The sequence below is a fragment of the Staurois parvus genome, unplaced genomic scaffold (genome assembly GCF_062004578.1).
Source record: "Staurois parvus isolate SC_StPar_1 unplaced genomic scaffold, SC_StPar_1.0 ptg002140l, whole genome shotgun sequence".
Lineage (NCBI taxonomy): Eukaryota > Metazoa > Chordata > Amphibia > Anura > Ranidae > Staurois > Staurois parvus.
This window is the reverse complement of record NW_028319936.1, coordinates 3,863,084-3,888,608: the sequence shown is the minus strand read 5'-3', so window position 1 is coordinate 3,888,608 and position 25,525 is coordinate 3,863,084. Positions and strand designations below refer to the sequence as shown.

At 40.3% G+C, this 25,525-nt stretch overlaps 1 protein-coding gene across 1 annotated transcript in view; it reads left to right on the top strand.

Moving 5' to 3' along the window:
* The window catches only part of CCDC80 (coiled-coil domain containing 80), a 179,233-nt gene that overhangs the window by 88,223 nt on the left and 65,485 nt on the right, over positions 1-25,525 (top strand). The window contains exons 4-5 of the mRNA XM_089665167.1: positions 3,982-4,118; positions 17,484-17,635. Coding sequence (XP_089521293.1) covers positions 3,982-4,118; positions 17,484-17,635 — 289 coding nt within the window. The remainder of the gene's footprint in view (positions 1-3,981; positions 4,119-17,483; positions 17,636-25,525) is intronic.

Below are 25,525 nucleotides of genomic sequence, written 5' to 3'. Positions count from 1 at the left end.
AATAAATTCAGTTCCTCCAATCTTTCCTCATAGCTGAGCTCCTCCATGCCTCTTATCAGTTTAGTTGCCCTTCTCTGTACTTTCTCAAGTTCCCCAATGTTCTTTTTATGAATTGGTGCCCAAAATTGAACTGTATATTCCAGATGAGGTCTTACTAATGATTTGTACAGGGATAATATGGTTTCTCTCTCTGGAGTCTATACCTCTCAATACATGAGAGGATTTTGTTCACTTTAGAAACCGCAGCTTGGCATTGCATGCCATTATTAAGCTTGTGATCTACAAGAACTCCCAGATCCTTCTCCACCATTGATTCCCCCAGCTGTACCCCCCCCCTAGTATGTATGATGCATGCATATTCTTAGCCCCAAGTGCATAACCTTACATTTATCAACATTAAACCTCATTTTCCACATAGTTGCTCAATTAGACAGTGCAATGAGGTCAGCTTGTAAATTGAAGACATCCTGTAAGGACGTTATTCCACTGCACAGCTTGGTGTAATCTGCAAACACTGAAATGGAATTTTTAATCTCAGACCCTATATCGTTTATAAATATATTAAAAAGCAAGGGTCCCAACACTGAACCTTGGGGTACACCACTGATGACCCCAGACCATTCAGAGTATGAATCATTAACCACTACACTTTGAAGACGATCTTTTAGCTAGTTTTCTATCCATTTGCATACAGATTTTTCCAAGCCCCTGGACTTTACCTTATACAGTAGCTGTGTGTAGGGAACTGTGTCAAACGCTTTTGCAAAATCCAAGTATACCACGTCCACCGTCACCCCTTTGTCCAAGGTTTTCCTCACCCCCTCATAAAAAGAAATCAGATCTGTTTGACAACTTCTGTCTTTCCTGAATCCATGCTGTCTGTTGCTGAAAATATTTTTTTCCAGCAAGAGCTCATCTATGTGGTCTTTTATTAAACTCTTCAGTATCTTCCCAACTATAGAAGTTAAACTAACAGGTCTATTTGTGTGAACAAAATGGTAAAAATGTTATTTGGGTACAGTGTTGCATGACTAATTGTCATTCAAAGCGTGACAGCACTGAAAGCTGAAAATTGGCCTGGGCAAGAAGGGGGTAAAAGTGTCTAGTATTCAAGTGGTTAATAATGATAAAGTATAAAAATACTTCTACTAAGAACTACAAATTTTCTGTCACTGAAAAGAAATGTTAGTACAGGTGACAGGTTACTCTTCTTTAAAGCAAAACTAAAGGCTTCTGTATGACAGTCTAAACAAGTACAAAATCCAGTTACTATGTGATGCACAAGTCTCATTAAATAAAATAAAAAAATCCTTTACCTTTGCTTACTGTGTCTCAGATGCCCCTCCCAGACATTACAACTCCAGGGTGTTCCAGGGTGCCTGAAACAGAAGCAGTGATTTAATTCTAGAAACCAGTGGGCAAGACTGGGTGTGGCCACATGCTGATTGACAGCTTACCATCTTGGGAATCAGTAGTGACAATGCTGGTAGCCGCGCCCCGTACAGCATTTTTTCATTCCTCTGTAGTGCAATCAGGAGTGTCTGAAATTCAGAATCAGTGCAGCATCGCTGCATTTGACAGGGAGCTTCCTTATGTAGACTTGTAAGTGCTGCAACATATATTTTTAACAGAAGGCTATACTGTAGGATATTGTAAATGTAATTTTAAACATGTGCCTGTGTGTGTGTATATATATATATATATATATATATATATATATTAAACTAATACTATTCATGTCATTTATTTTTAAATAAAGTAATTATTACTAAAGGCAGGTGATTTCTACATCAGAACTTGACTATACGCCTGTGCTCAACCTACAAATATATGTATATGTAATCACTTTAAGATATAAATGTATTCACATTATATAGAGAGGCACTAAAAACGGTTTATTATTTCTACCTTTTAAAATGCTACAACATAAAAGGGATGGATCTCAAACAATGCTATATATCTGTTCATATACAGACAGTTTTACAGTATTCTTGAGTTGAACAGATCAGATGTTGCATTCTTTACATGCCCTCAGGGACCACTCTAACTGAGCATGCTTTTCCAGTTCTCTGCATAGACACACAGGTGAAATAGTATGTACATATTAAGCATAAGAAGTATTTAGAAGTGATCCACAGTAACAGAGTATGTTACAATTGCATTCCAAGAAAACAGCTAAATACAAAGTCAAAATGCATATAGAGCTGTTTTACCTGTAGAAAGAATTTGTAGTTCTAGCCCCTCAGTCTGAGATTTTCACAGCCCTGCCAGTCAACAATACCCAAACCTGTACCTTGATTTTTCTCTACTGACGAAGTAATGCAATTAGGTCTGGTCCCTGCCACCAGCTTGTATTTGGGCAGAAAAGGAAAAGCAGCAGCCTGATGAGGTAATCTCTCTCATTCTGCTCTTTCCTTCTGTCAATGCATTCCTTGTCACCATATAACCACCACGTCACACATGGTTGGCCACCAGTAGCATGCCTCCTCCCAAAGAACTGAGGTGACTTACATACTTTTCTTTATATGGCAACTGTATTGCATATATTACATAATGTTCATATTATTGTCTACTGTCTTGAATGTTCTTACTGTCATGGTGTAGCCTGCAGTTTGCTGTTTGTGAAATTCTTACCTCCTTGCTGCAGTGGTTCTGCTAGATCTGTGATTCCATTCACATATGCTGCTGGTTTCTGTGTTCTCCTATGGGCATACTTTTATCCCTTTCCCTTCTATCACTTCTTGGCCCACCTCCCTGTCTGCAACCCTATATATATACATGCTGCTCAGTGCAGCCCATGTTGCCTGAGCAACCTCCTAGTTTCTCTGTGCTCCTTTTGCCTTGTATTACTTGTAATCTGCGCCTGACTACCTGTGTACCAACCTGGCTTCGTCTACCAATTTAGCTTGCCTGACGCCTAACCTTACTTTGGCTCATTTCCTTGATCCTCTTCTGTCTCTTGCCACCTGTACTCTGCACACTCGAATACTCTCGGCCTTGTCAGCCAGGCATACCTGGGGGCTGCGACCTGGTTCCAGTTTGCTGCAAGTCCATCCCCATCATCAGGGACCCTAGTAAAGTAGCAGACTGGGGCTGAGACTTCACGCCCTAGGGAACCCCGAGTTGGCGTTTACCATTGCTCACTACCGTAGAACCCTGACACTCACATATTTGTAATAAGAAGTAAAAGAGCTTTAAAACACTGAACTCTCTAGTTGCTTGTTCCATGAAGTAATTAAAGCCAATCTGCAGGCAAAGCTTTACCACCTCCATCTACCATTTCAGTGGGGTTTGTATTTTGAGTAAATACCCTTTGAAGCACTGTTGTACTCATCTAAGTATACAGTCCATGCCCATGGTGGTGTTTCTGTGTGCAGAGGATCAATATTCTAATAATGCAGATATGCCCGCACCAGCTTGCTGATGTTGCTGATCTGATGCTGGATCCTGACAGAAGCCTACCACTGGACAGCCAATAGGAAGTGTACATGTCAAGCAGGGTCATGGATATAAGAAGACTTTTTTCCGTGCCAATGATTATTTATGGGGGGGGGGGGGGAAACAACAGCAGTCTGGACAGTAACTTTACCTCTCAAAAACCTCCAAACATCACAACAGAGACTCCAAGGGACAGAGGCTCCAAAGTTTATTCCATTCCTAACAGCTTACAAGCACCTGTTGTTTGTTTACATTAGAGGGCTAGTAGGCTGACATAATTCTGCTCCGTGATTTGATTGCCTTTGTTGTAAATTTGGAAGATGAATTTACCAAAAATTCCTATAGCTATAGAGGTGAGGGCTTGTTTTGCTGTAATTGTAATGGTTATTCATAATATATGGATACTTTAAAGTGCACAGTCTGGGCACAGTTTCATTTTAAGTACGGGAAATGCAGAATTTAATATATCCAATCCAATATTTGTCTTTTACTGATGCACATGTTGAAATGGGCTAGCTTTATTCTTGTTTTTTTTTTTTTAAGACAATGAAAAGCCTATGAAAGTAATTGGAGATGATGATTTGCTGGATCACGAACTCATTACAGAATTAAGGAAAGAATATGGCATGACCTATAATGATTTCTTCATGGTGCTAACAGACTTAGATATGAGGGTTAAGGTAAGCAATCTTTTTAATACAATGACCTGTATTATTGACCTGTATGCAGAGAGCAATGATGTCATGTAAACCAATGCAATCAGCAGTCATGTAAAATCGACAATCAGTAGCTTAACATTCTAATGAAAACTGTTTTAAAATGGTGACTGAGTGTTACCAAAAACCATCACTGTTATAATAATGAAACCAATATGTCCACTTAAAGTAGAACTATAGTCTAAACTGATTTTGCATTTTGGATAAAGTAAGGGAAGGTTATAACCCCTGTCAGATTTGTTTTCTCCATCTGTGTCCCATTGCGGAGATTTCCCTTCACTATCTGTCTCATAGCCAAACAGGAATGAGAGGAAATCCTGCAAATTTAAAAAATTCCTTGGGGACCCCCAGGTCACCAGAACTAGTGTCTGCATTGCCTTGGAAGATTTCCCCTCTATTACATTTCTGGGGACATCCCAAAATGTAGAATTTTCTTTTGCTTTTACTTTCAATAATAATGGTAAAACAGAACAAATAGAGAGGGTGAATCTCCCTAATGAGGACACAGACAACCAAAAAATGTTTGCCTTTTGTTATACTTTAGGGCAAACCTGTACATTGCCCATGCAGGGGAAGCAATAGGTTAGCTTTAATGCCACCCTCCACCACCCCCATTTAGTAGTCACAATCGAAAAAAAATACCTTGCACATCTGGGTAAAGAGGAGCAGGGCTATCCTAATGAATGGACATCCCTGGGCACCGCCCAAGGGCCCCAGGTGCATTTGGAGCCCCATGATAATTTTGCATTACATCATACCGGCCAACTGCCCCAGATTTGCTGAGACAGTCATGTTTTTAACTATGCTGTCCTGGAATGGCCATGTCTGGGCAGCATCCTGGAATCTGTACTGTGCCCTCCTAATCCCCCCGCCACTGCACTGTGCCCTTCTGCCATCTCCCTCTCCTGTGCCCTTTGTGTTGATTAGTAGGACAGCACAGTGGCTAAATGGTTAGCACTTCTGCCTGGCAGTACTAGGGTTGCTGGTTCGAATCCCAGCCACGGCTCCACCTGCCTGGAGTTTGCATGTTCTCCCTGTGCCTGCGTGGGTTTCCTCCGGGTACTCCGGTTTCCTCCCACACTCCAAAGACATGCTGGTAGGTTCATTGGATCCTGTCCAAATTGGCCCTAGTATGTGTATGTATGAATGTGAGTTAGGGACCTTAGATTGTACACCCCTTGAGGGTTAGGGACTGATGTGAATGTACAATGTATATGTAAAGCGCTGCATAAATTGACAGCGCTATATAAGTACCTGAAATAAATAAATTAGTCTGATTTATGGCATGTTTTCATAAAATTGATTTTATTAAAAGTACTAATAGGTATATGTTTAATTCTACTATTCTACTTTAATTCTTGAGAGTCGATGCGTAAAATGGGGCAGGCTGGTAGGGACCCCAATGCATTACTTTGCCCAGGGGCCCATGATGCTATTAATATGGCCCTGAAGAGGAATATATGACTCCCCACATGTGAAAACTTTGATACCTAGTGATTGGCCCAGTACTGTTGTTTGGGCATGGGAAATGTCCTTAGTCATATATAATTTCCAACTACAATAACTTCAAGGCTGCGGTCTCCCTGTGGCCACATTTGTGTGTGCACAGCAGCCCATTCATTTGAATAAGCTGCTTTACCTGCGAGAAATGCAAGGAGAAGGTCCTTGAACTTTTTTTAAACCGCAGCTGTATGGAAACCACAAAGTGCTATGCGTTTTAAAACACACTATGGTTCACAATGCATGGGGGTGCCATTAAGAATTAAACAGCAGCATGTTTTTGCTGTGGGTGTGGGAACATGCGCAATTTACACACAGTCCCACACCCGCATAGATGTGAGCTCTAAGTTTACCCAGAGCTGTCTTTCTTTACTCCTGACTTCTGAACAGATTGGTGGCAGAGTGAAGGATAGGAGAGTATGTGCAAGTGGGAAGGAGACATTGGACTGAATTTGTTTCTTTTCCCTGCATGGGAAAAGCACAGGTTTATTAAAATTCTATGAGTAGCATGAGGGCTATTAGTATACCAGCGATAAAACAAATACAGTTTACACTTGCATAACATAAAGTTGTTTTCAGCTGTACATGAATTGGTTGAATAATTAAACAATTCATTAATTCTGCAGTGTAGCCAAATGACAGAACCATGTTTAACCTGTACAGCATGTACTGTGTAATAGATGGTATACCAACCCTGTAATAAATGCTTGACTGTGTAACATTCCTTGGACTGCAAAGATAAAAAAAATATTAAATTGGTGGGTAAGAAGAAATTCTTGTTAAAAAGCCAGATTGCTGGTTATTTGTAAGGTCAAGCCACCCAAACCACAGTGAACAGCATGTTACAACTTTGTATAGAAGAAAATAACTACTTTTTAAATATCACAACAGGAAATCAAGTAATGTAAAGAGTCGTATGATTAAGTAATCTACAGCTCCACACAGTAGTTCAGAAATACCTGTGTGCACTCAAAAAATAAAAAGCAAAATTAACTCATTATGCAAATACCAGTTATAAAATGTTAACAAATGAAACTCCAGGCAAACTGATAAACCCACACTTGCAGACTGTATTACCCATTATAGTTTTTGGAAGTCATGTAGTCCACAGACCCTAGCTAGAAGTTTGATATCACCATTGAGAGTGCACATTTTTGTGTCAACTAATCCCTCTTCATTGGATCATGAATGCTTGTTTTTATACTGTTGAGATCCTTCTTGAGTTATCCCACTTTTGTAATTCACATCATAGCCTCCAGCTTTAAGTGCCTGAACTCATTCAAGACCAGCCTTTTGCAACCTTTTTACTCCAGAAGAACCCTTGAAATAATTTTCAGGTCTTGGAGAATAAAACCAATTCATAAGTGTCAGTGAGAAAATTGTCCCTTAGATTGGTGGCCAGTGGGAACAATGCAAACCTTACCATGGTGGTCAGAATGCAACCCTATAGACAACTGAAAATACCATTGGTATCATGCAACTGTCGCTGCAAAGTGGTATTGATTCCAGAACTATACAGACACCATCAAATGGGAGGTCAATGAGCCACATCTCAATAAACCTCTGGTAACCTCTGCAGGAACCTTAGGGTTCAATGGATCCCTGGCGGATCAGTGCAGCAAAGCAAGATAACCTCCTGCTCTTATATTTTACCTACAGAGGTCTATGAAAATATAACATATACATAGATTTCAGATACTTATAACAGTAGTTTTTAAAATTATTTTAAAATGAATACGTGACCGTGTATAAATACATATGTGCATATGTGTTGCTTAAAGTTTTTTTCCACTTTTGCAGCCAAAATGGCCAACACCTACTTTATATTTTTACATGTTCTCATTCACATAGCATAGCTTTAATTAAATATTTAAAAATTTCTGCCTAGCTTTTTACTTGATCTTTTGTTGTACTTCAACTGAATTTTTCTTTGGAATGTAAGGAGGCTTGAGAGTTAATGTGTACCATAATTAACCCTGTCTGGACTCTATTGTCATATGATCAATATGCAAACTAGATTTTAGCACTGTCTGTCCTAACAAAACATTAGCCATTTACTGTAGAAGCTGGCCTCCTGCTTTGTAAGTTAATGAGGGATGGCTCAATGTCCCCAGCCTGTATGAAGACAGAGACACTGTGAGATTTGGATTTGCAATGAGGTCTTCTCAGAAACATCTAAAAGGTATATATATATATATATATATATATATATATATATAAGAAAATTGGATTGCTGCACATAAAAAGAACATAAAAAAACAAGGGTGATCCATATAAATTGACAAAGCCATACATCATAGTGTTCAACAAACAGTTTTGGGCTATTATGTTAAAGCCCTTCTTCAGCTCAGAACACGTATTGTTTTTATATATATATATATATATATATATATACAGTCATGGCCGAAATTGTTGGCACCCTTGATATTTTTCCTGAAAATCAAGTATTTCACACAAAAAAGGTATTGCATTAACACATGTTTTGCTATACACATGTTTATTCCCTTTGTATGTATTGGAACAAATATAAAACAGAGGCAGAAAAGCAAATATGACATAATGTCACACAAAACCCCAAAAATGGGCTGGACAAAAGTATTGGCACCCTTAACTTAATATTTGGTTGCACACCCTTTGGAAAACATAACTGAAATCAGTCGCTTCCTATAACCATCAATAAGCTTCTGACACCTCTCACCCGGAATTTTGGACCACTCTTCCTTTGCAAACAGCTCCAGGTCTCTCTTATTGGAAGGACACCTTTTCCCAACAGCAATTTTAAGATCTCTCCACAGGTGTTCAATGGGATTTAGATCTGGGCTCATTGCTGGCCACTTCAGAACTCTCCAGCGCTTCTTTGCCATCCATTTCTGAGTGCTTTTTGACGTATGTTTGGGGTCATTGTCCTGCTGGAAGACCCAGGATCTTGGACGCAAACCCAGCTTTCTGACACTGGGCCCTACAGTGCGACCCAAAATCCTTTGGTAATCCTCAGATTTCATGATGCCTTGCACACAGTCAAGGCACCCAGTGCCAGAGGCAGCAAAACAACCCCAAAACATCATTGAACCTCCACCATATTTTACCGTAGGTACTGTGTTTTGTTCTTTGTAGGCCTCATTCCGTTTTCGGTAAACAGTAGAATGATGTGCTTTACCGAAAAGCTCTATCTTGGTCTCATCTGTCCACAAGACGTTTTCCCAGAAGGCTTTTGGCTTACTCAAGTACATTTTGGCAAACTGTAGTCTTGCTTTTTTATGTCTCTGTGTCAGCAGTGGGGTCCTCCTGGGTCTCCTGCCATAGCGTTTCATTTCATTTAAATGTCGACGGATAGTTCGCGCTGACACTGATGCTCCCTGAGCCTGCAGGACAGCTTGAATGTCTTTGGAACATGTTTGGGGCTGCTTATCCACCATCCGGACTATTCTGCGTTGCAATCTTTCATCAATTTTCCTCATCCGTCCACGACCAGGGAGATTAGCTACAGTGCCATGGGTTGCAAACTTCTTGATAATGTTGCGCACTGTGGACAAAGGCAAATCTAGTTCTCTGGAGATGGACTTGTAACCTTGAGATTGTTGATATTTTGCCACAATTTTGGTTCTCAGGTCCTCAGACAGTTCTCGTCTCCTCTTTCTGTTGTCCATGCTTAGTGTGGCACAGACAGACACACAATGCAAAGGTTAAGTGAACGTCTCTCCTTTTTATCTGCTTTCAGGTGTGATTTCTATATTGCCCACACCTGTTACTTGCCCCAGGTGAGTTTACAGGAGCATCACATGCTTGTAACATTCTTATTTATCCGCAGTTGTGAAAGGGTGCCAATACTTTTGTCCAGCCCATTTTTGGAGGTTTGTGTGACATTATGTCGAATTTGCTTTCTTTCCTCCCTTTTTTTGTTTTGTCCCAATACACACAAAGGGAATAAACATGTGTATAGCAAAACATGTGTTAATGCAATACGTTTCGTGAGAAATACATGATTTCCTGGAGAAATATCAAGGGTGCCAACAATTTCGGCCATGACTGTATATATATATATATATACACACATATATATTTATTACTGCTTTTATATATATATATACACATATTTCATTTTTATTTAAGGCATGCTGTGTAAACAGGAACAAATAACAAACACATTGTAGGGTTTTCTTAAATATGACTGCAAAAGTGGAAATACACTTCAAGATAAGATTATTTCTTTCCCTTGCTTTTAAGAAGATTCCTAAACCAAAATGAATCCCAGCACATGCAAAGTAATGATCAGAAAGGATAGAGTCACTAACAACAAAGTTGTTGGAACAAATTATTCCATGTGTACCGGGAATGTTTGACCACATTAGATGACACCACACTATGCTGATAGTAGCCACCTTTTATGGAAAGAATACCAGCCATAGTCTGTATTCCTGTACTATTTCATAATGTAAAACTTACATCAGTTGCCATTTACCTAGTCCAGTGACAAAACCTATTAATTGTGCAGGAGACATTGGTATTAAAAAGCATCAGCTTCTTCAATTTCAATAAACAATAAACAGAGTGGCTAGATGATTATCACTTCAGCCTAGCAGCACTAGGGTCATCAGTTTGAATCCCAGCCACGGTACTACCTGCTTGGAGTTTGCATGTTCTCCCTGTGCTTGTGTGGGTTTCCTCTCTGTTTTATTGCGGTCTTTTAAGGTTACTTTTCAACAGTTCTATTCCCCTCCTCCTATTTCCAGCTACATCATATCCTATAGCCTCACTTCCTCTGCAGAGCTCATAAACCAGTCCAACGAGTTTATTTGCATATCAACAGGGGAGGCCTAGCTTCCAAACTAAAATCTAACAATTCACATCTCTAAGCTATAAAAATCACCACATATACATAGCAACACACTCCAAAGACATGCTGGTAGGTTATTTGGCTCCTGTCTAAATTGGCCCTAGTATGTGTATGAATGTGAGTTAGGAACCTTAGATATTAAGTTCCTTGAGGGCAGGGACTGATGGGAATGTATAATATATATGTAAAGTGCTGTGTAAATTGGTGGTGCTATATAAGTACCTAAAATAGATAAACAAAACTTATAATCTAAAAAAAAAAAAACATGCTCTTACCGAATAAAAATGGAAAACAATACACATTTACATTATACATTGAGATCATGAGCAGCTAATATTGTACCTATCCACAAGAAGGGTAGCAAGGTAGAAGCTGGCAATTGCCAATTAAAAAATGTGTTGTGCTGCTGAAAATTCAGTTAGCATGTGTTACCATATCTATGAAGGTGATACCATCCACAATTATACCACACATATAAATCCAACATTTAGTATGTGTAGCCTCCTAAAAGGGGCAAAAAACAGGTCCAAAATGTCTTCACTCTAACATTTTACTCAAATATCCTCTTACTGGTGAGTGAGCCCACTATCCTGGTGCTGTAAACCTTTTCATATGTTAATGTGCATCACCACACATGTGATTCTAGATGTACCTTAACCTTCATGATTTGACCTATAGATTATAATAGGTCAATAAACATGTCTCCACTCCTCTTGGGGTTGTGTAGAGGCCTCTCTCTGGTCCTGGGTCCCCTCTCACTTCCACTACTTAACAGAGGTATATGTATCCTTAAACATTCACTTTACAGCTGTATTTATTCTGCAGGGGGAACTCAAAGCCACATAGAATTCACCATAGTGTAGTATATTTAAAACCACAATTTGTTTTATTAAAAAAATGCACTCACATTTAAAATAGAAGTAATCGCACGATATCGCATGATAAGAAATGCAAAGACTCCGGATACCGGAAGTGCAGCATCCTGCCGCACTTCTCCGCACTTCTGGTATCCTCCTCCTAAGGAAAAATAATCTTTTTGACAGAGTGAATGTCCCTAATAGGGGCACAGACAGCAACATAACCAGGTTCTAGATAGAAACGAACTCTCCTGCGCTCTGAGACCCAAAGGAGGTGGATAGATGGAACCAGAACTTGAAAAAATTTGACCACCTGTGCATATGGGGTTGTGCAGCTCCAAACAAGGCTGGGGAAGCCTGACCAATACTGTGAAGCAAAAACAAAAAAGAAGCACACAAACTTTGCGCATTACCTCAGTAGACCAGATATTTATTGATTACAAAAATATACTCACAAACAATGAAGTATTTCAAGCATGTCAGTTCTCAAAGGAACTAAGGAATGGTAAGACCTGCGCGAGTCACATCATAGGGGTGGACACTCAGGGAACAACTGATGCGTTTCGAAGGATGCTCCTTCTTCATCAGAGCTTAATTGAACTGTTCAGAGAACTGACATGCTTGAAATACTTCATTGTTTGTGAGTATATTTTTGTATTCAATAAATATCTGGTCTACTGAGGTAATGCGCAAGGTTGGTGCGCTTCTTTTTTGTTTTTGCTTCACAATAACCAGGTTCTAACCTGTCACCACTCTATCCAGATATAAAAAAACAACTTTTACCTAGTTATACTTTAAAGCTCAACTCTAGGCAAACAGCTGTACTTCTGTCCTGAGGTTTACACAGCTGTCACATAGAATAGCCATGTCTGTCAGGGCAGGTGACCTTTTTTATCTACTGCAGTTAAGTATTATATACAAGTTTCCTTCCTACCCCCACACCCATTCTATGATTGGACAGTGAAGGAGAAGTGCCAAAGTGATGAGCTCATCTTTCAGTCACTCTGTTTTCACGTCCTATCAGCATGGTCTTTGCCTATCTTTGAACTGATTGGCACCTTGTGCTGCTTCTCCCTCTCCCAGTCTACACTCTGCCGAATTGTAGAGTGAAAGAGGCTGATAGCAAGTCAAATGTAGGTACTTAGAGATGTGCTCAACAGAAAAATTTGTTTTGTTTCAGATTCATTCCTTAAGTTAATCATTTTGTTTCCTCATATTTGTTATGTTTAAATGATTCATTTTCAGAATTAGTTTCTTATATTCATATTCGTTTTGTATATTTATGATTTTCAAATCGATTCAAAATTTGAACACGAAGATGACTATATTTGTTCTATTCAATTTTTTTCTATGCTGTTCTATTCTTTTATTTTCTATTCTATTCTATTATTTTGTATTCTATTCTTTTCTATTTGATTCTCTTCTATTCTTTTATATTCTTTCTATTCTGTTTTACTCAATTCTATTCTTTTTTAATCTATTCTTGTGACGGAAGCGTAGGCGGGACAGAACACACACGGAGGATGATAAACACACAAAGTTTTATTGGAATAGGAGAGACACTAAATCAGGGTAACAAGGGAAGCGTCCATGTACCCAAAAAGGGGGGAAGAGGGGGAGGAGTCCAAACAGTGATAATTCGGCTCAGGATAGGGCGATTCAGGTAGATATGGTCCTAGCACTCAGTGGGGCAGTCCAGGTAGCTACGATAATCCAGGGACTCAATAGGACAGTCAAGGCAAGGGTAATCTGGAGATTCAATGGGGCAGTCCAGGCAGTGAGAATATGGGCATTCAATGGGGCAGTCCAGGCAGGGAAAATATGGGCATTCAATGGGGCAGTGTAGGCAGGGGAGAATAGGGCATACAATGGGGCAGTCCAGACAAGGGCAATATGGAGATTCAATGGGGCAGTCCAGGCAGGGAAAATATGGACACTCATGGTTTCAGGGGCGGCAGCAGCCAGGAGACAGGGACCCGTGCAGCACTCAGTTTTCCAGGGACACGGCAGTCAACAGGCAGGAACAGCTTTCTAGGGACGAACAATGGCCAGCAGGCAGGAACAGCTTTCCAGGGACAAACAGCAGTCAGCAGGCAGGAACAGCTTTCCAGGGACAAACAGCGGTCAGCAGGCTGGAACAGCATTCCAGGGACAAACAGCGGTCAGCAGACAGGGGCAGCTTTCCAGGGACACAGCGGTCAGCAGGCAGGGGTAGCTTCCCAGGGACACACCGGTCAGCAGGCAGGGGTAGCTTCCCAGGGACACAGCAGTCAGCAGACAGCGGTAACTTCTCAGGGACACAGCCATCAGCAGGCAGGGGTAACTTCCCAGGCACACAGCGGTCAGCAGGCAGGGGTAACTTCCCAGGCACACAGCGGTCAGCAGGCAGGGGTAACTTCCCAGGCACACAGCGGTCAGCAGGCAGGGGTAACTTCCCAGGGACACAGCGGTCAGTAGGCAGGGGTAACTTCCCAGGGACACAGCAGTCAGCAGGCAGGGATTGCTTTTCAGGGACAAACAGCAGTCAACAGGCAGGTGTAACTTCCCAGAGACACAGCGATCAGTGGACACTCAGCAGGGTCTGGGCTGTGGGGTCTGGCCTCAGCTCAGACCTCACACAGCTGTTCTCTTCTCGAGCAGGGGACCAACAGGCAGCCAGGTCCTGCTCCGGTCTCCCTATTACCGGAGCAGGACGCTGCCTGGTTGCCCTGGCAATGGCCGCCCCTACGTCAGGTTACCAGGGCAACGAGGCACGCCCCCTCACTCCGGCCGCACCCAGGGAGCGCAGCCTTTGTCTCCAGCGGGCGCAGAGCGGGGGAAACCTCGGGGCCACGCCCGGCCGGACAGGGGGGGGGGGCGCGCAGAGACACCAAGGTGGCTAACACCTGAAGAATCCATGTGCAGGCACAGCAGGGTGTCAGACTCCTCAGCAGCATCACTGAGGAGAGGTGCTAACCGCACCACAAGGGGCAGGTTCCTGATGTCTGGCACAGCCTTTGATGTAGGCTTGTGCCAGAGGAAGGGACCTGTAAGGGGAAGGGAGGGGGGAGGATGAAGGAGAGCGAGGGGGGAGCCGTGACAGGAGGGGGGAAGATGAAGAAGAGCGAGGGAGAGACCGTGACAATTCTATTCTACCCTTTACCATTCTATTATTTTATTTTCTGTTCTATTCTGTGTTATTCTATTCTTTTCTATTCTACTATATTCTATAAAGCAGCCTAAGTAGGTATCATCATCTTATTTCACTATGCTTAACTCTATTTATTGCAACATGTTTCCATTTCGAATTGCATTTTGAATTTCATTTTCAAAGTCATTTTTTAAATCGAATTCCGATAAATTGTTTCATTACAATTTGTTTCGGATTTGTTGGAATTCGTTATTGTGATTCGGAAAATTAGATACATCAGAATCTCCAAATAACGAAAATTTAGTCCAAATTTCGATTCGTAAGGAAACAAATCGCATATGTCTACAGGTACTTACACTTTTAATTATGTAGTCATGATCTATAATAAATTATGCTTTTACAGAGTGCAGCATTAAAAAAAAAATTATATGGAAATGACTGGGTGATTGAAGAGGTAACAGGCACATATTAGTTTTCTTTATTTTTCTGGACACAAATAATTCCCTGTACACTATATTACAAACCAGCAAACTGGGGAACTAAAATGACCTAGCAAGTAAGGGATCTTTCCATAGTTGATCTCTATTTCTAAAAAATGCTAGTTTCTTGGCTGTCAAGCTGTCCAGTAGCTTCTGGACTTTTCATGTAACTGACCCAGAAAAAGCATGCAGAAGTTCTGACTTCACACTGATTTTTCTGATGTGCATGCTTGTTCTAGGTCAGTGACTCAGAAAGTATTAAAGCTGGACAATTAGCATTTTCAGAAAGGGATTGGAAATTACACTCTTCATATATTTTAAACAGAGTCTAAGATTAAGATATTATATGATATTTTATGAATAACTTCATAGCCAGCATTAATTTTAATAAATACATTAAAACAGACAGATTCCAGATAACAGTTAGGCTCCATGCACACTAGGAGCTGAAAAAAATGGTGGAAAAACGCTGGATAAAAACACTCAATATTGGAATTGTTTTCCAGTGTTTTTTTTGTTTGTGTCGGCGTTTTGCCGGTGTTTAGCAGTGTGTAGCTGATTGTTAAGGAGTTGCCCGCGTCCTTAACATTCCATGACTCATCAGCTGTCAGGGGGGTTCTCTACTGACAGCTGAATGTAGACAAAAGAATTGCTGGCAATTAAAACTTGAAAAAAAACAGCATGGGTGGGTGGGGGGGGTTGGGGTGGGGTGGTCCCTCACCTAATCATTACCACACCCTTAGGGTCTGGTATGGATCTTAAGGGAAACCCAGCATCATTTTTTTTTTAAGTGGCGTGGTTATCCTCCCAAAAATCCATACCAGACCCTTTTCCGAGTATGCAGCCTGAACCATAGCAGTCCATATGTCCTTAACATGGGAGGGGTGCTTTGGGGTAAGGGGAGCTCCCCCAAAGCATCTTGTTCCCATGTAGATGGGGACAAGGACCTCTTCCCCACAACCCTAAGTGATGGTTGTGGGGGTCTAGAATTGGGTGCAGAGCTCCAAAGGGCCTGGTATCGGATTGGGGGGACCTCACGTTGTTTTTTTCTCAGGGCATTGCAGGCAATTCTGTTGTGTTTACTCAGCTCTCAGCAAGGAGTCCTGCTGGCAGCTGATGAGCCATCCATTGTGAAGCTTGCCTACATAGTATAACACTATTTGCTTCTAGAGGCAGAAAAAATGCTCAAAAGCTGCTGTTAGGAGCATTTTTTTAAGCTAGTGTGCATGGAGATGAAGATGAACAATGTTTCAAGCACAACCAACAGCTGTACGGTGGTAGCCTGGCACAAGTAATTATAACAATTTATACAAATTCTAGTAGGGGTATTTAAAGTAACAAAAACATGTTAATCCTTCAAACTATTCTTAAAATAATTAAAAGTAAAACAAAAGAAAGAGTAATAGAAGATATAGAAAACTGTAAAAAAAATATAAGCTTGTTTGCTGTAAAATCCACCTAATTTCAAGGCTGTATTATATTATATCAAAAGGGCCTTTTTGTAAAAGGCTTGCTTATAAGGCTGCTCGGCACTACTTCTCTACTTGTGCCATATTTTAATAAAGGTAACCCACTGTAACGTACAGTATGTTTTTATTAAAGTTTAAAGTCATTTTTTTGTGTTGGATACGTAGGAAAGGGTTAACAGAGTTCTCATTTCAGTTAAGTCAAAGGAAGTTTAAAAAATCTAAATTAAAGGTTATTACCTCCCTTAAAATTTGCCTTTGAAGTAGGTAGAATTACCTTCATCTTTGTTATGGTGACAACTTAAAAATTGAAGATTTTCCCTTACAGACTGTCTTCAGTGACGACAGTGAAAGCAATAAACACCAAAGTGTCTAATCCTTCCCCACTCTCCAAAACAAAAATAAAAATATCTTTACATACATTCAAGCAGATTTCTCTCATTTCAATTGTGTAAAATTTCAAAAAGATTTAATGCCTTTGTAGGCCTTGAGTAGGTCATCATATCAGTGGAGTAGCCTGCAGAAGAAGGTATTCATAAAAAGGGTTTTTTGTTTTTTTTTGGTTTGATGCCATTTCTTCTATTTTTGTAGATTTTTTTTTTTTTGCTTATCTGTCTACTTATTACCTTTTTTCTGTACATCAACAACAACGTTGGATGAATAGAAAAATAGTCATCCTTTTTACATTCTTGCATCAAGCAGAGCTGTAACAATGACATGTTTCATTGTTGAGCAAAAGTATGAGCCATGGTCAGGGAGTAGTAAATTAGAAATTGTTGTGATATCAGCCTAGTGTTTATGAGATACAAAATGTTATGGCCTTGAGTACTGAATGAGAACCTCTGTAATGTTATACTGTGTCAGACACTAAATACATTTAACCATTGCCTTTAGTTTAACTTTTATTTTTTTAAATATCAAAACTTACATAAATATGTAGCAAGCCCTTGAATTAAGTATGCATTTATAGGCTCTGGTGAAAATAAAAGAAATAAAATAAAAGAAATAAATAAAAGAAAATCTCAAGGATATACCATAAATATTGTATTTGTGCTTCACACAGCAATATTATGAAGTGCCCATTGCTATGAAGTCGGTGTTCGACCTTGTTGATACATTCCAGTCAAGAATAAAAGAAATGGAAAAGCAAAAAAGAGATGGGATTACTTGCAAGAGGGAAGACAAAACAAGATCTTTGGAAAGTTTCCTGTCAAGGTAAGTTTAATATTGATGGTTGAGCTGGAATGAGCTTCTAAATATCAATTACAACACATTTTCCCAAAATACTACCTGTATTCTACTGCTAGAAACCTTAACAGCCTTAACCGTAGCAGAATTCTGCCCAAACAGTAAATAAGCTGTAAAAAAAAGTCCCCACTGGGTAGTTCCTGGGGCTGTGATGTTATACATCCTCATATATTACAACTAGAGATGAGCGAATTATTCAAAAATTCGATTCGGCTGATTCGCCGAATTTCAGGAAGAAATTCGATTCGATGCGAATTAATTCGCTACGAAGTTAACTTATAAAAAGGGTTTCTAGGCTTCAGAGAGCCTTTAAATTAGTGCAGAACACTGTACCTTTAATTTAAATGCCCTTGGAGATGAGGAAGGAGAAGGAGAAGGAGAAGGAGAAGGATGAGAAGAAGGAGAAGGAGAAGGATGAGAAGAAGGAGAAGGATGAGAAGAAGGAGAAGGATGAGAAGAAGGAGAAGGAGAAGGATGAGAAGAAGGAGAAGGATGAGAAGAAGGAGAAGGATGAGAAGAAGGAGAAGGAGAAGGAGAAGGATGAGAAGAAGGAGAAGGATGAGAAGATGGAGAAGGAGAAGGATGAGAAGAAGGAGAAGGAGAAGGATGAGAAGAAGGAGAAGGATGAGAATAAGGAGAAGGATGAGAAGAAGGAGAAGGATGAGAAGAAGGAGAAGGATGAGAAGAAGGAGAAGGATGAGAAGAAGGAGAAGGATGAGAAGAAGGATGAGAAGAAGGAGAAGGATGAGAAGAAGGAGAAGGATGAGAAGAAGGAGAAGGATGAGAAGAAGGAGAAGGAGAAGGATGAGAAGAAGGAGAAGGAGAAGGATGAGAAGAAGGAGAAGGATGAGAAGAAGGAGAAGGATGAGAAGAAGGAGAAGGATGAGAAGAAGGAGAAGGAGAAGGATGAGAAGAAGGATGAGAAGAAGGAGAAGGATGAGAAGAAGAAGGATGAGAAGAAGGAGAAGGAGAAGGATGAGAAGAAGGAGAAGGAGAAGGATGAGAAGAAGGAGAAGGAGAAGGATGAGAAGAAGGAGAAGGATGAGAAGAAGGATGAGAAGAAGGATGAGAAGAAGGAGAAGGATGAGAAGAAGGACAGTTCTGTGACAGTTTCTGTCTATTTCTGACAGTTCTGTGACATTCACTCCATACAGCGGTTTCAACCGCTGTATGGAGTGAATGTCACAGAACTGTCAGAAATAGGCTATTTCTGACAGTTCTGGGACATTCACTCCATACAGCGGTTGAAACATTGTATCTATTTGTTTCCATAAATGGATCCATTTATGGAAACAAATAGATACAATGTTTCAACCGCTGTATGGAGTGAATGTCCCAGAACTGTCAGAAATAGCCTATTTCTGACAGTTCTGGGACATTCACTCCATACAGCGGTTTCAACATTGTATCTATTTGTTTCCATAAATGGATCCATTTATGGAAACAAATAGATACAATGTTTCAACCGCTGTATGGAGTGAATGTCACAGAACTGTCAGAAATAGCGGAGCTCTGCAGATACACTTAGAGGAGCTCTGCAGATACACTTTTTGCCGTCTTGGAATTATTCTTATTTTCATCCTACTTCTTCTCCTTCTTCTTCTTCATCCTCATCCTCTTCTTCTTCTTCTGAGGATGAAGAAGAAGAAGAAGAAGAAGAAGAAGTAGGATGAAAATAAGATTAATTCCAAGCCGGCAAAAAGTGTATCTGCAGAGCTCCTCTAAGTGTATCTGCAGAGCTCCTCTAAGTGTATCTGCAGAATAGAGGAGCTCTGCAGATACACTTTTTGCTGGCTTGGAATTATTCTTATTTTCATCCTACTTCTTCTTCATCCTCATCCTCTTCTTCTTCTTCTGAGGATGAGGATGAAGAAGAAGAAGAAGAAGAAGTAGGATGAAAATAAGATTAATTCCAAGCCGGCAAAAAGTGTATCTGCAGAGCTCCTCTAAGTGTATCTGCAGAGCTCCTCTAAGTGTATCTGCAGAATAGAGGAGCTCTGCAGATACACTTTTTGCCGGCTTGGAATTATTCTTATTTTCATCCTACTTCTTCTTCTTCTTCTTCTTCATCCTCATCCTCAGAAGAAGAAGAAGAGGATGAGGATGAGGATGAAGAGGAAGAAGAAGAAGAAGTAGGATGAAAATAAGAATAATTCCAAGCCGGCAAAAAGTGTATCTGCAGAGCTCCTCTATTCTGCAGATACACTTAGAGGAGCTCTGCAGATATACTTTTTGCCGGCTTGGAATTATTCTTATTTTCATCATACTTCTTCTTCTTCATCCTCATCCTCTTCTTCTTCTTCTGAGGATGAGGATGAGGATGAAGAAGAAGAAGAAGAAGAAGTAGGATGAAAATAAGATTAATTCTAAGCCGGCAAAAAGTGTATCTGCAGAGCTCCTCTAAGTGTATCTGCAGAGCTCCTCTAAGTGTATCTGCAGAATAGAGGAGCTCTGCAGATACACTTTTTGCCAGCTTGGAATTATTCTTATTTTCATCCTACTTCTTCTTCTTCTTCTTTTTCTTCATCCTCATCCTCTTCTTCTTCTTCTGAGGATGAGGATGAGGATGAAGAAGAAGAAGAAGAAGAAGTAGGATGAAAATAAGATTAATTCCAAGCCGGCAAAAAGTGTATCTGCAGAGCTCCTCTAAGTGTATCTGCAGAGCTCCTCTAAGTGTATCTGCAGAATAGAGGAGCTCTGCAGATACACTTTTTGCCGGCTTGGAATTATTCTTATTTTCATCCTACTTCTTCTTCTTCTTCTTCTTCTTCATCCTCATCCTTTTCTTATTCTTCTGAGGATGAGGATGAGGATGATGAAGAAGAAGAAGAAGAAGTAGGATGAAAATAAGATTAATTCCAAGCTGGCAAAAAGTGTATGTGCAGAGCTCCTCTAAGTGTATCTGCAGAATAGAGGAGCTCTGCAGATACACTTTTTGCCGGCTTGGAATTATTCTTATTTTCATCCTACTTCTTCTTCTTCTTCTTCATCCTCATCCTCATCCTCTTCTTCTTCTTCTGAGGATGAGGAAGAGGATGAAGAAGAAGAAGAAGAAGAAGTAGGATGAAAATAAGATTAATTCCAAGCCGGCAAAAAGTGTATCTGCAGAGCTCCTCTAAGTGTATCTGCAGAGCTCCTCTAAGTGTATCTGCAGAATAGAGGAGCTCTGCAGATACACTTTTTGCCGGCTTGGAATTATTCTTATTTTCATCCTACTTCTTCTTCTTCTTCTTCTTCTTCATCCTCATCCTCTTCTTCTTCTTCTGAGGATGAGGATGAAGAAGAAGAAGAAGAAGAAGAAGTAGGATGAAAATAAGATTAATTCCAAGCCGGCAAAAAGTGTATCTGCAGAGCTCCTCTAAGTGTATCTGCAGAGCTCCTCTAAGTGTATCTGCAGAATAGAGGAGCTCTGCAGATACACTTTTTGCCGGCTTGGAATTATTCTTATTTTCATCCTACTTCTTCTTCTTCATCCTCATCCTCTTCTTCTTCTTCTGAGGATGAGGATGAGGATGAAGAAGAAGAAGAAGAAGAAGAAGAAGAAGTAGGATGAAAATAAGATTAATTCCAAGCCGGCAAAAAGTGTATCTGCAGAGCTCCTCTAAGTGTATCTGCAGAGCTCCTCTAAGTGTATCTGCAGAATAGAGGAGCTCTGCAGATACACTTTTTGCCGGCTTGGAATTATTCTTATTTTCATCCTACTTCTTCTTCTTCATCTTCTTCTTCTTCATCCTCATCCTCAGAAGAAGAAGAAGAGGATGAGGATGAAGAGGAAGAAGAAGAAGAAGTAGGATGAAAATAAGAATAATTCCAAGCCGGCAAAAAGTGTATCTGCAGAGCTCCTCTATTCTGCAGATACACTTAGAGGAGCTCTGCAGATACACTTTTTGCCGGCTTGGAATTATTCTTATTTTCATCATACTTCTTCTTCTTCTTCATCCTCATCCTCATCCTCTTCTTCTTCTTCTGAGGATGAGGATGAAGAAGAAGAAGTAGGATGAAAATAAGATTAATTCCAAGCCGGCAAAAAGTGTATCTGCAGAGCTCCTCTAAGTGTATCTGCAGAGCTCCTCTAAGTGTATCTGCAGAATAGAGGAGCTCTGCAGATACACTTTTTGCCGGCTTGGAATTCTTCTTATTTTCATCCTACTTCTTCTTCTTCTTCTTCTTCTTCATCCTCATCCTCTTCTTCTTCTTCTGAGGATGAAGATGAGGATGAAGAAGAAGAAGAAGAAGTAGGATGAAAATAAGAATTCCAAACCGGCAAAAAGTGTATGTGCAGAGTTCCTCTATTTCTGACAGTTCTCTGACAGCTTCTTCACATGTACAGCGGTTGAAACATCTGTATCCTAAATGGAAACAAATAGATACAATGTTTCAACCGCTGTACATGTGAAGGAACTGTCAGAGAAATGTCAGAAATAGCGGAGCTCTCTGCAGGGACACTTTTGCCGGCTGATCGGGAAAAATCCGATTCGCGCACCCGAAGTAGGCAAATATTCGGATTCTACGCGAATCGAATTTTTCCTGAAATTCGTATCGAATTCCGGTTCGCCTGGTTCGATTCGCTCATCTCTAATTACAACCAAAACCGTTTCACTTTACGTTTCTCTCAGTAGCTGGTTTTGCTCCCCCTCCTAGCATTGAGTAGGCAGCCAGCCTTCTAATCTATAATTTAAACAAAGAGCAGGGGTAGTGGAAGAAAGGGAGAATGGAGACCCCACCTGAAAGACTTCAGTGCTACTGCTGTGAACTTTGAGGATGGATTGACTCACAGTACCTGCAGCTACAAAGATCAGTGAGAACGTGTTTTAAAGTTCATTTATCGCTAGTTAAAAATAAGTAAATATTTGAGTGTCCGCAATTTGGCTAACATATTACTGCAAGGAAGAAGAAAATGTGATAGAGACTGGTGCTCTGTCTTCTCATCACTTGGCAAGCAGAGTGGGTGAGAAGACAGGGTAGGATAGAAGAAGCCTTTAAAGCTTGCCTTCTAGTTCTTTTCTGGCAACACAAATTTCATGACTCTAATAAAAATGAATTACCTTTTCAGCACTGCCTAATAAGGGTAACCTGTATAAAAATATATAAAAATAAAGATATGGTGGGTAATGAATGATATCCTTCAGGTCAACTTCATAATCAATGGATATTGGAATAGGAAGCAAAATGCATTTGTTTTCACTGGAGGTGGAGGTATTGTATTGTTTGCCTTGTAACCGGAGACATTGAAAGGTACACGCGAGTCAAAAGGAAAAACTAAACCCAAAATGCAAATAGTAAATAATCAGCTTACAAATATTATCCCATGCTTTGGTGTAGTGCACCAGGTACTCTCATGTTCAGCTACTATTTGTTGCCAGCATTCTGGCATTAGAAAACTATAACACTCTTCCTAACTGAAGTACAACAAAGAAGTTTGGTCTAAATTAAGTTTTCCTCAGGAGATAGGAGGAAACACCGACAACAGAGGTGCAATGGAAGCTGGTGGGTGACATCATGGCACAATGAATTCAGCCCCGTTGTTAAACACTTCCTGACACAGGGTAGCAGCTTCTTCTGGGTCACGTGACCACACTCAAACAGAATAAAAAGGAGGTATTTATACAACTCTGTTAAAAAATGGTATGCAGAATAGGTAGGAGAAGGGGGTAGGCATCATTTTTAAGTGGACATATTAGTCTTTACTTCCACTAAGGACATGCTGAGGTATTGTTCTCTTCATTTTACTCTAGGGGGCCCAGATCAAGTGTCTTTAAAGTGGCTCTAAAGTCTAAAGGATCTTAACCATAATGCATTCTCTACATTAGCGTAAAAAAGTGGGGGGTAGGACCAAGCCACATCCTGAGACTGGGTTTGCATCCATGAAAGCAGAACCCACAATCTACTCTGTTTGAATTGCTCATTGGTACACTTCCATTTGCTGTTCTGGATTGACTTAGTTACTGATCCTGCTTGTCCTATTAGAACTCTGCTTGCCAAGATTTTGCTGTGACTCCTGCCCTTAGCTCATCTCTAAGTCTTGGCTTTGACATTTGTCTCCAGGAAGCTTTGGCGACAACCCCTGGCATGACTCCCAGCTACCATATGCTTTTGCATTGGTACTGACAACATCTGGCTGGTTTGACTCTCACTTGAACTTAGATTACTTTCATTAACCATTTGCTGCTATGTGGACGATTACACCTTGGTCTGTACTGCCTCTGTCAAGGAATAGTCACTATGATTCAACATATAGGTCCAAAGGGCACCCAAGTAAAATACCATGTGCACAAAGCATATCCTAATGGCTGTTAGGAAAAATATTCCTCAGTGATGATCCAACCATACATTATGAAAATATGTGTTGTTGTTTGTGCATGTTGATTTTTATACATTGTTTACAGTTATTTTTTATAATTTACAGTATAAATGTGCATTAGATTTAGGTGTACATATGTATATACACACACAAACAAACAGTACATATAAGGTTTGTACAGTTGAACTCTAATATTTTCATATATCACATTTTTTTCTCCAGTATTTTACTCCACACAAGAGTTTATCAGAAGTTCTTCACTGTAATCATCTGGATTACTATTACATAGTAATCATACAAGGAAATACAGTGATTGGTAACAGATGAACAAATCATTGCTTACATGATTAAAATATTTCCAAACTGGGTTGATCTTTTCTGTCCTTTATCTTTGCAGCCACAGATGGATCAATTTACCTTTCCTAAAGTTTTAAAGTGTCAATAAACCCAGAACAAAAAAAAATACATATTTGTTACCTTCAGTATTAATCTCTGTGTCACTTGTAATGACAGTGTCAAACAGCATATCCACAAAGATATTTGAGAGGCAAGGACAGCTCCAGACAATTGTTTTTTGGGTGTGCTATGTCATTGGGTATGTCCAAAAGTGGGTGTGGTCAGCAAGTGGGCATGGCTAGAAAGTGGATGCTTCTTCATGGTCTATGGCTTGTAGTGTAACACTGTAGACCAACTAAGTCCTGGGATTGAATTGAAGAGACCGTGGGATTAAAATAAGCCCAGCTGGAGCCAGAAATGAAAACCCCCTGCTTGTGTCAAGTTCAGCAATAACCCCCAGCACAGCAAAACAATGAACTCACAGAACTCTGCAATAATTAACACACAGTAGAACACAGAGATTAACCCCTAGCACAGCTCAGTAATTAACCAGTGCATGGTTCAACACTTAAAACTCCCCACTAGCATTGCACAACAATTAACCCTCAATACTGCGCAACAATTAACCCTCAAAATGACACAACAATTAGCCCCCAAGCACAGCACAAGCAAGCACAGCACAGTAATTAACCTCCAGCACTACACATTAATTAACCCCCAGTAGTATAGCTGTCAGTTGGCCCCCTTCATTGTGTAACATACAACATAGTATACAGAGTGAAGGTTAGCACTACATGGTATAGAGTGTGGGGGTCAGGACTACACATAACATTAGTTCCTCAGTGTGCCCTCTTACATTGGTGGTTATACTGTAACTCAGAGTGTCCCTTTACATTAATGATCAGTGTGCATCTGCACAATAGTGGTTGGAGTGCCCCCTGTACAAAGGTGATCAGTATCTCCTCTGTATATCAATATGCAAGTCGTGCCCAAAATCAGCAAAAGTAGTGCAGGCTGCATGAAGTCAGAGATGCACCGATTAGAACGGTTCCATTGCCGATCATTGGATGCAATTTGTCATGTGATTTGAATGGTCAAATCGCATGTTAAGTCACATCAGTGTGAACCAGGGCTTACACTGCATTGTCTCAGCCACCTGTGTTCAAGAGCCCTGGTTTGTTTCTAAAAAGTGTAAAACAGCGTAAGCAGAATGACACCAG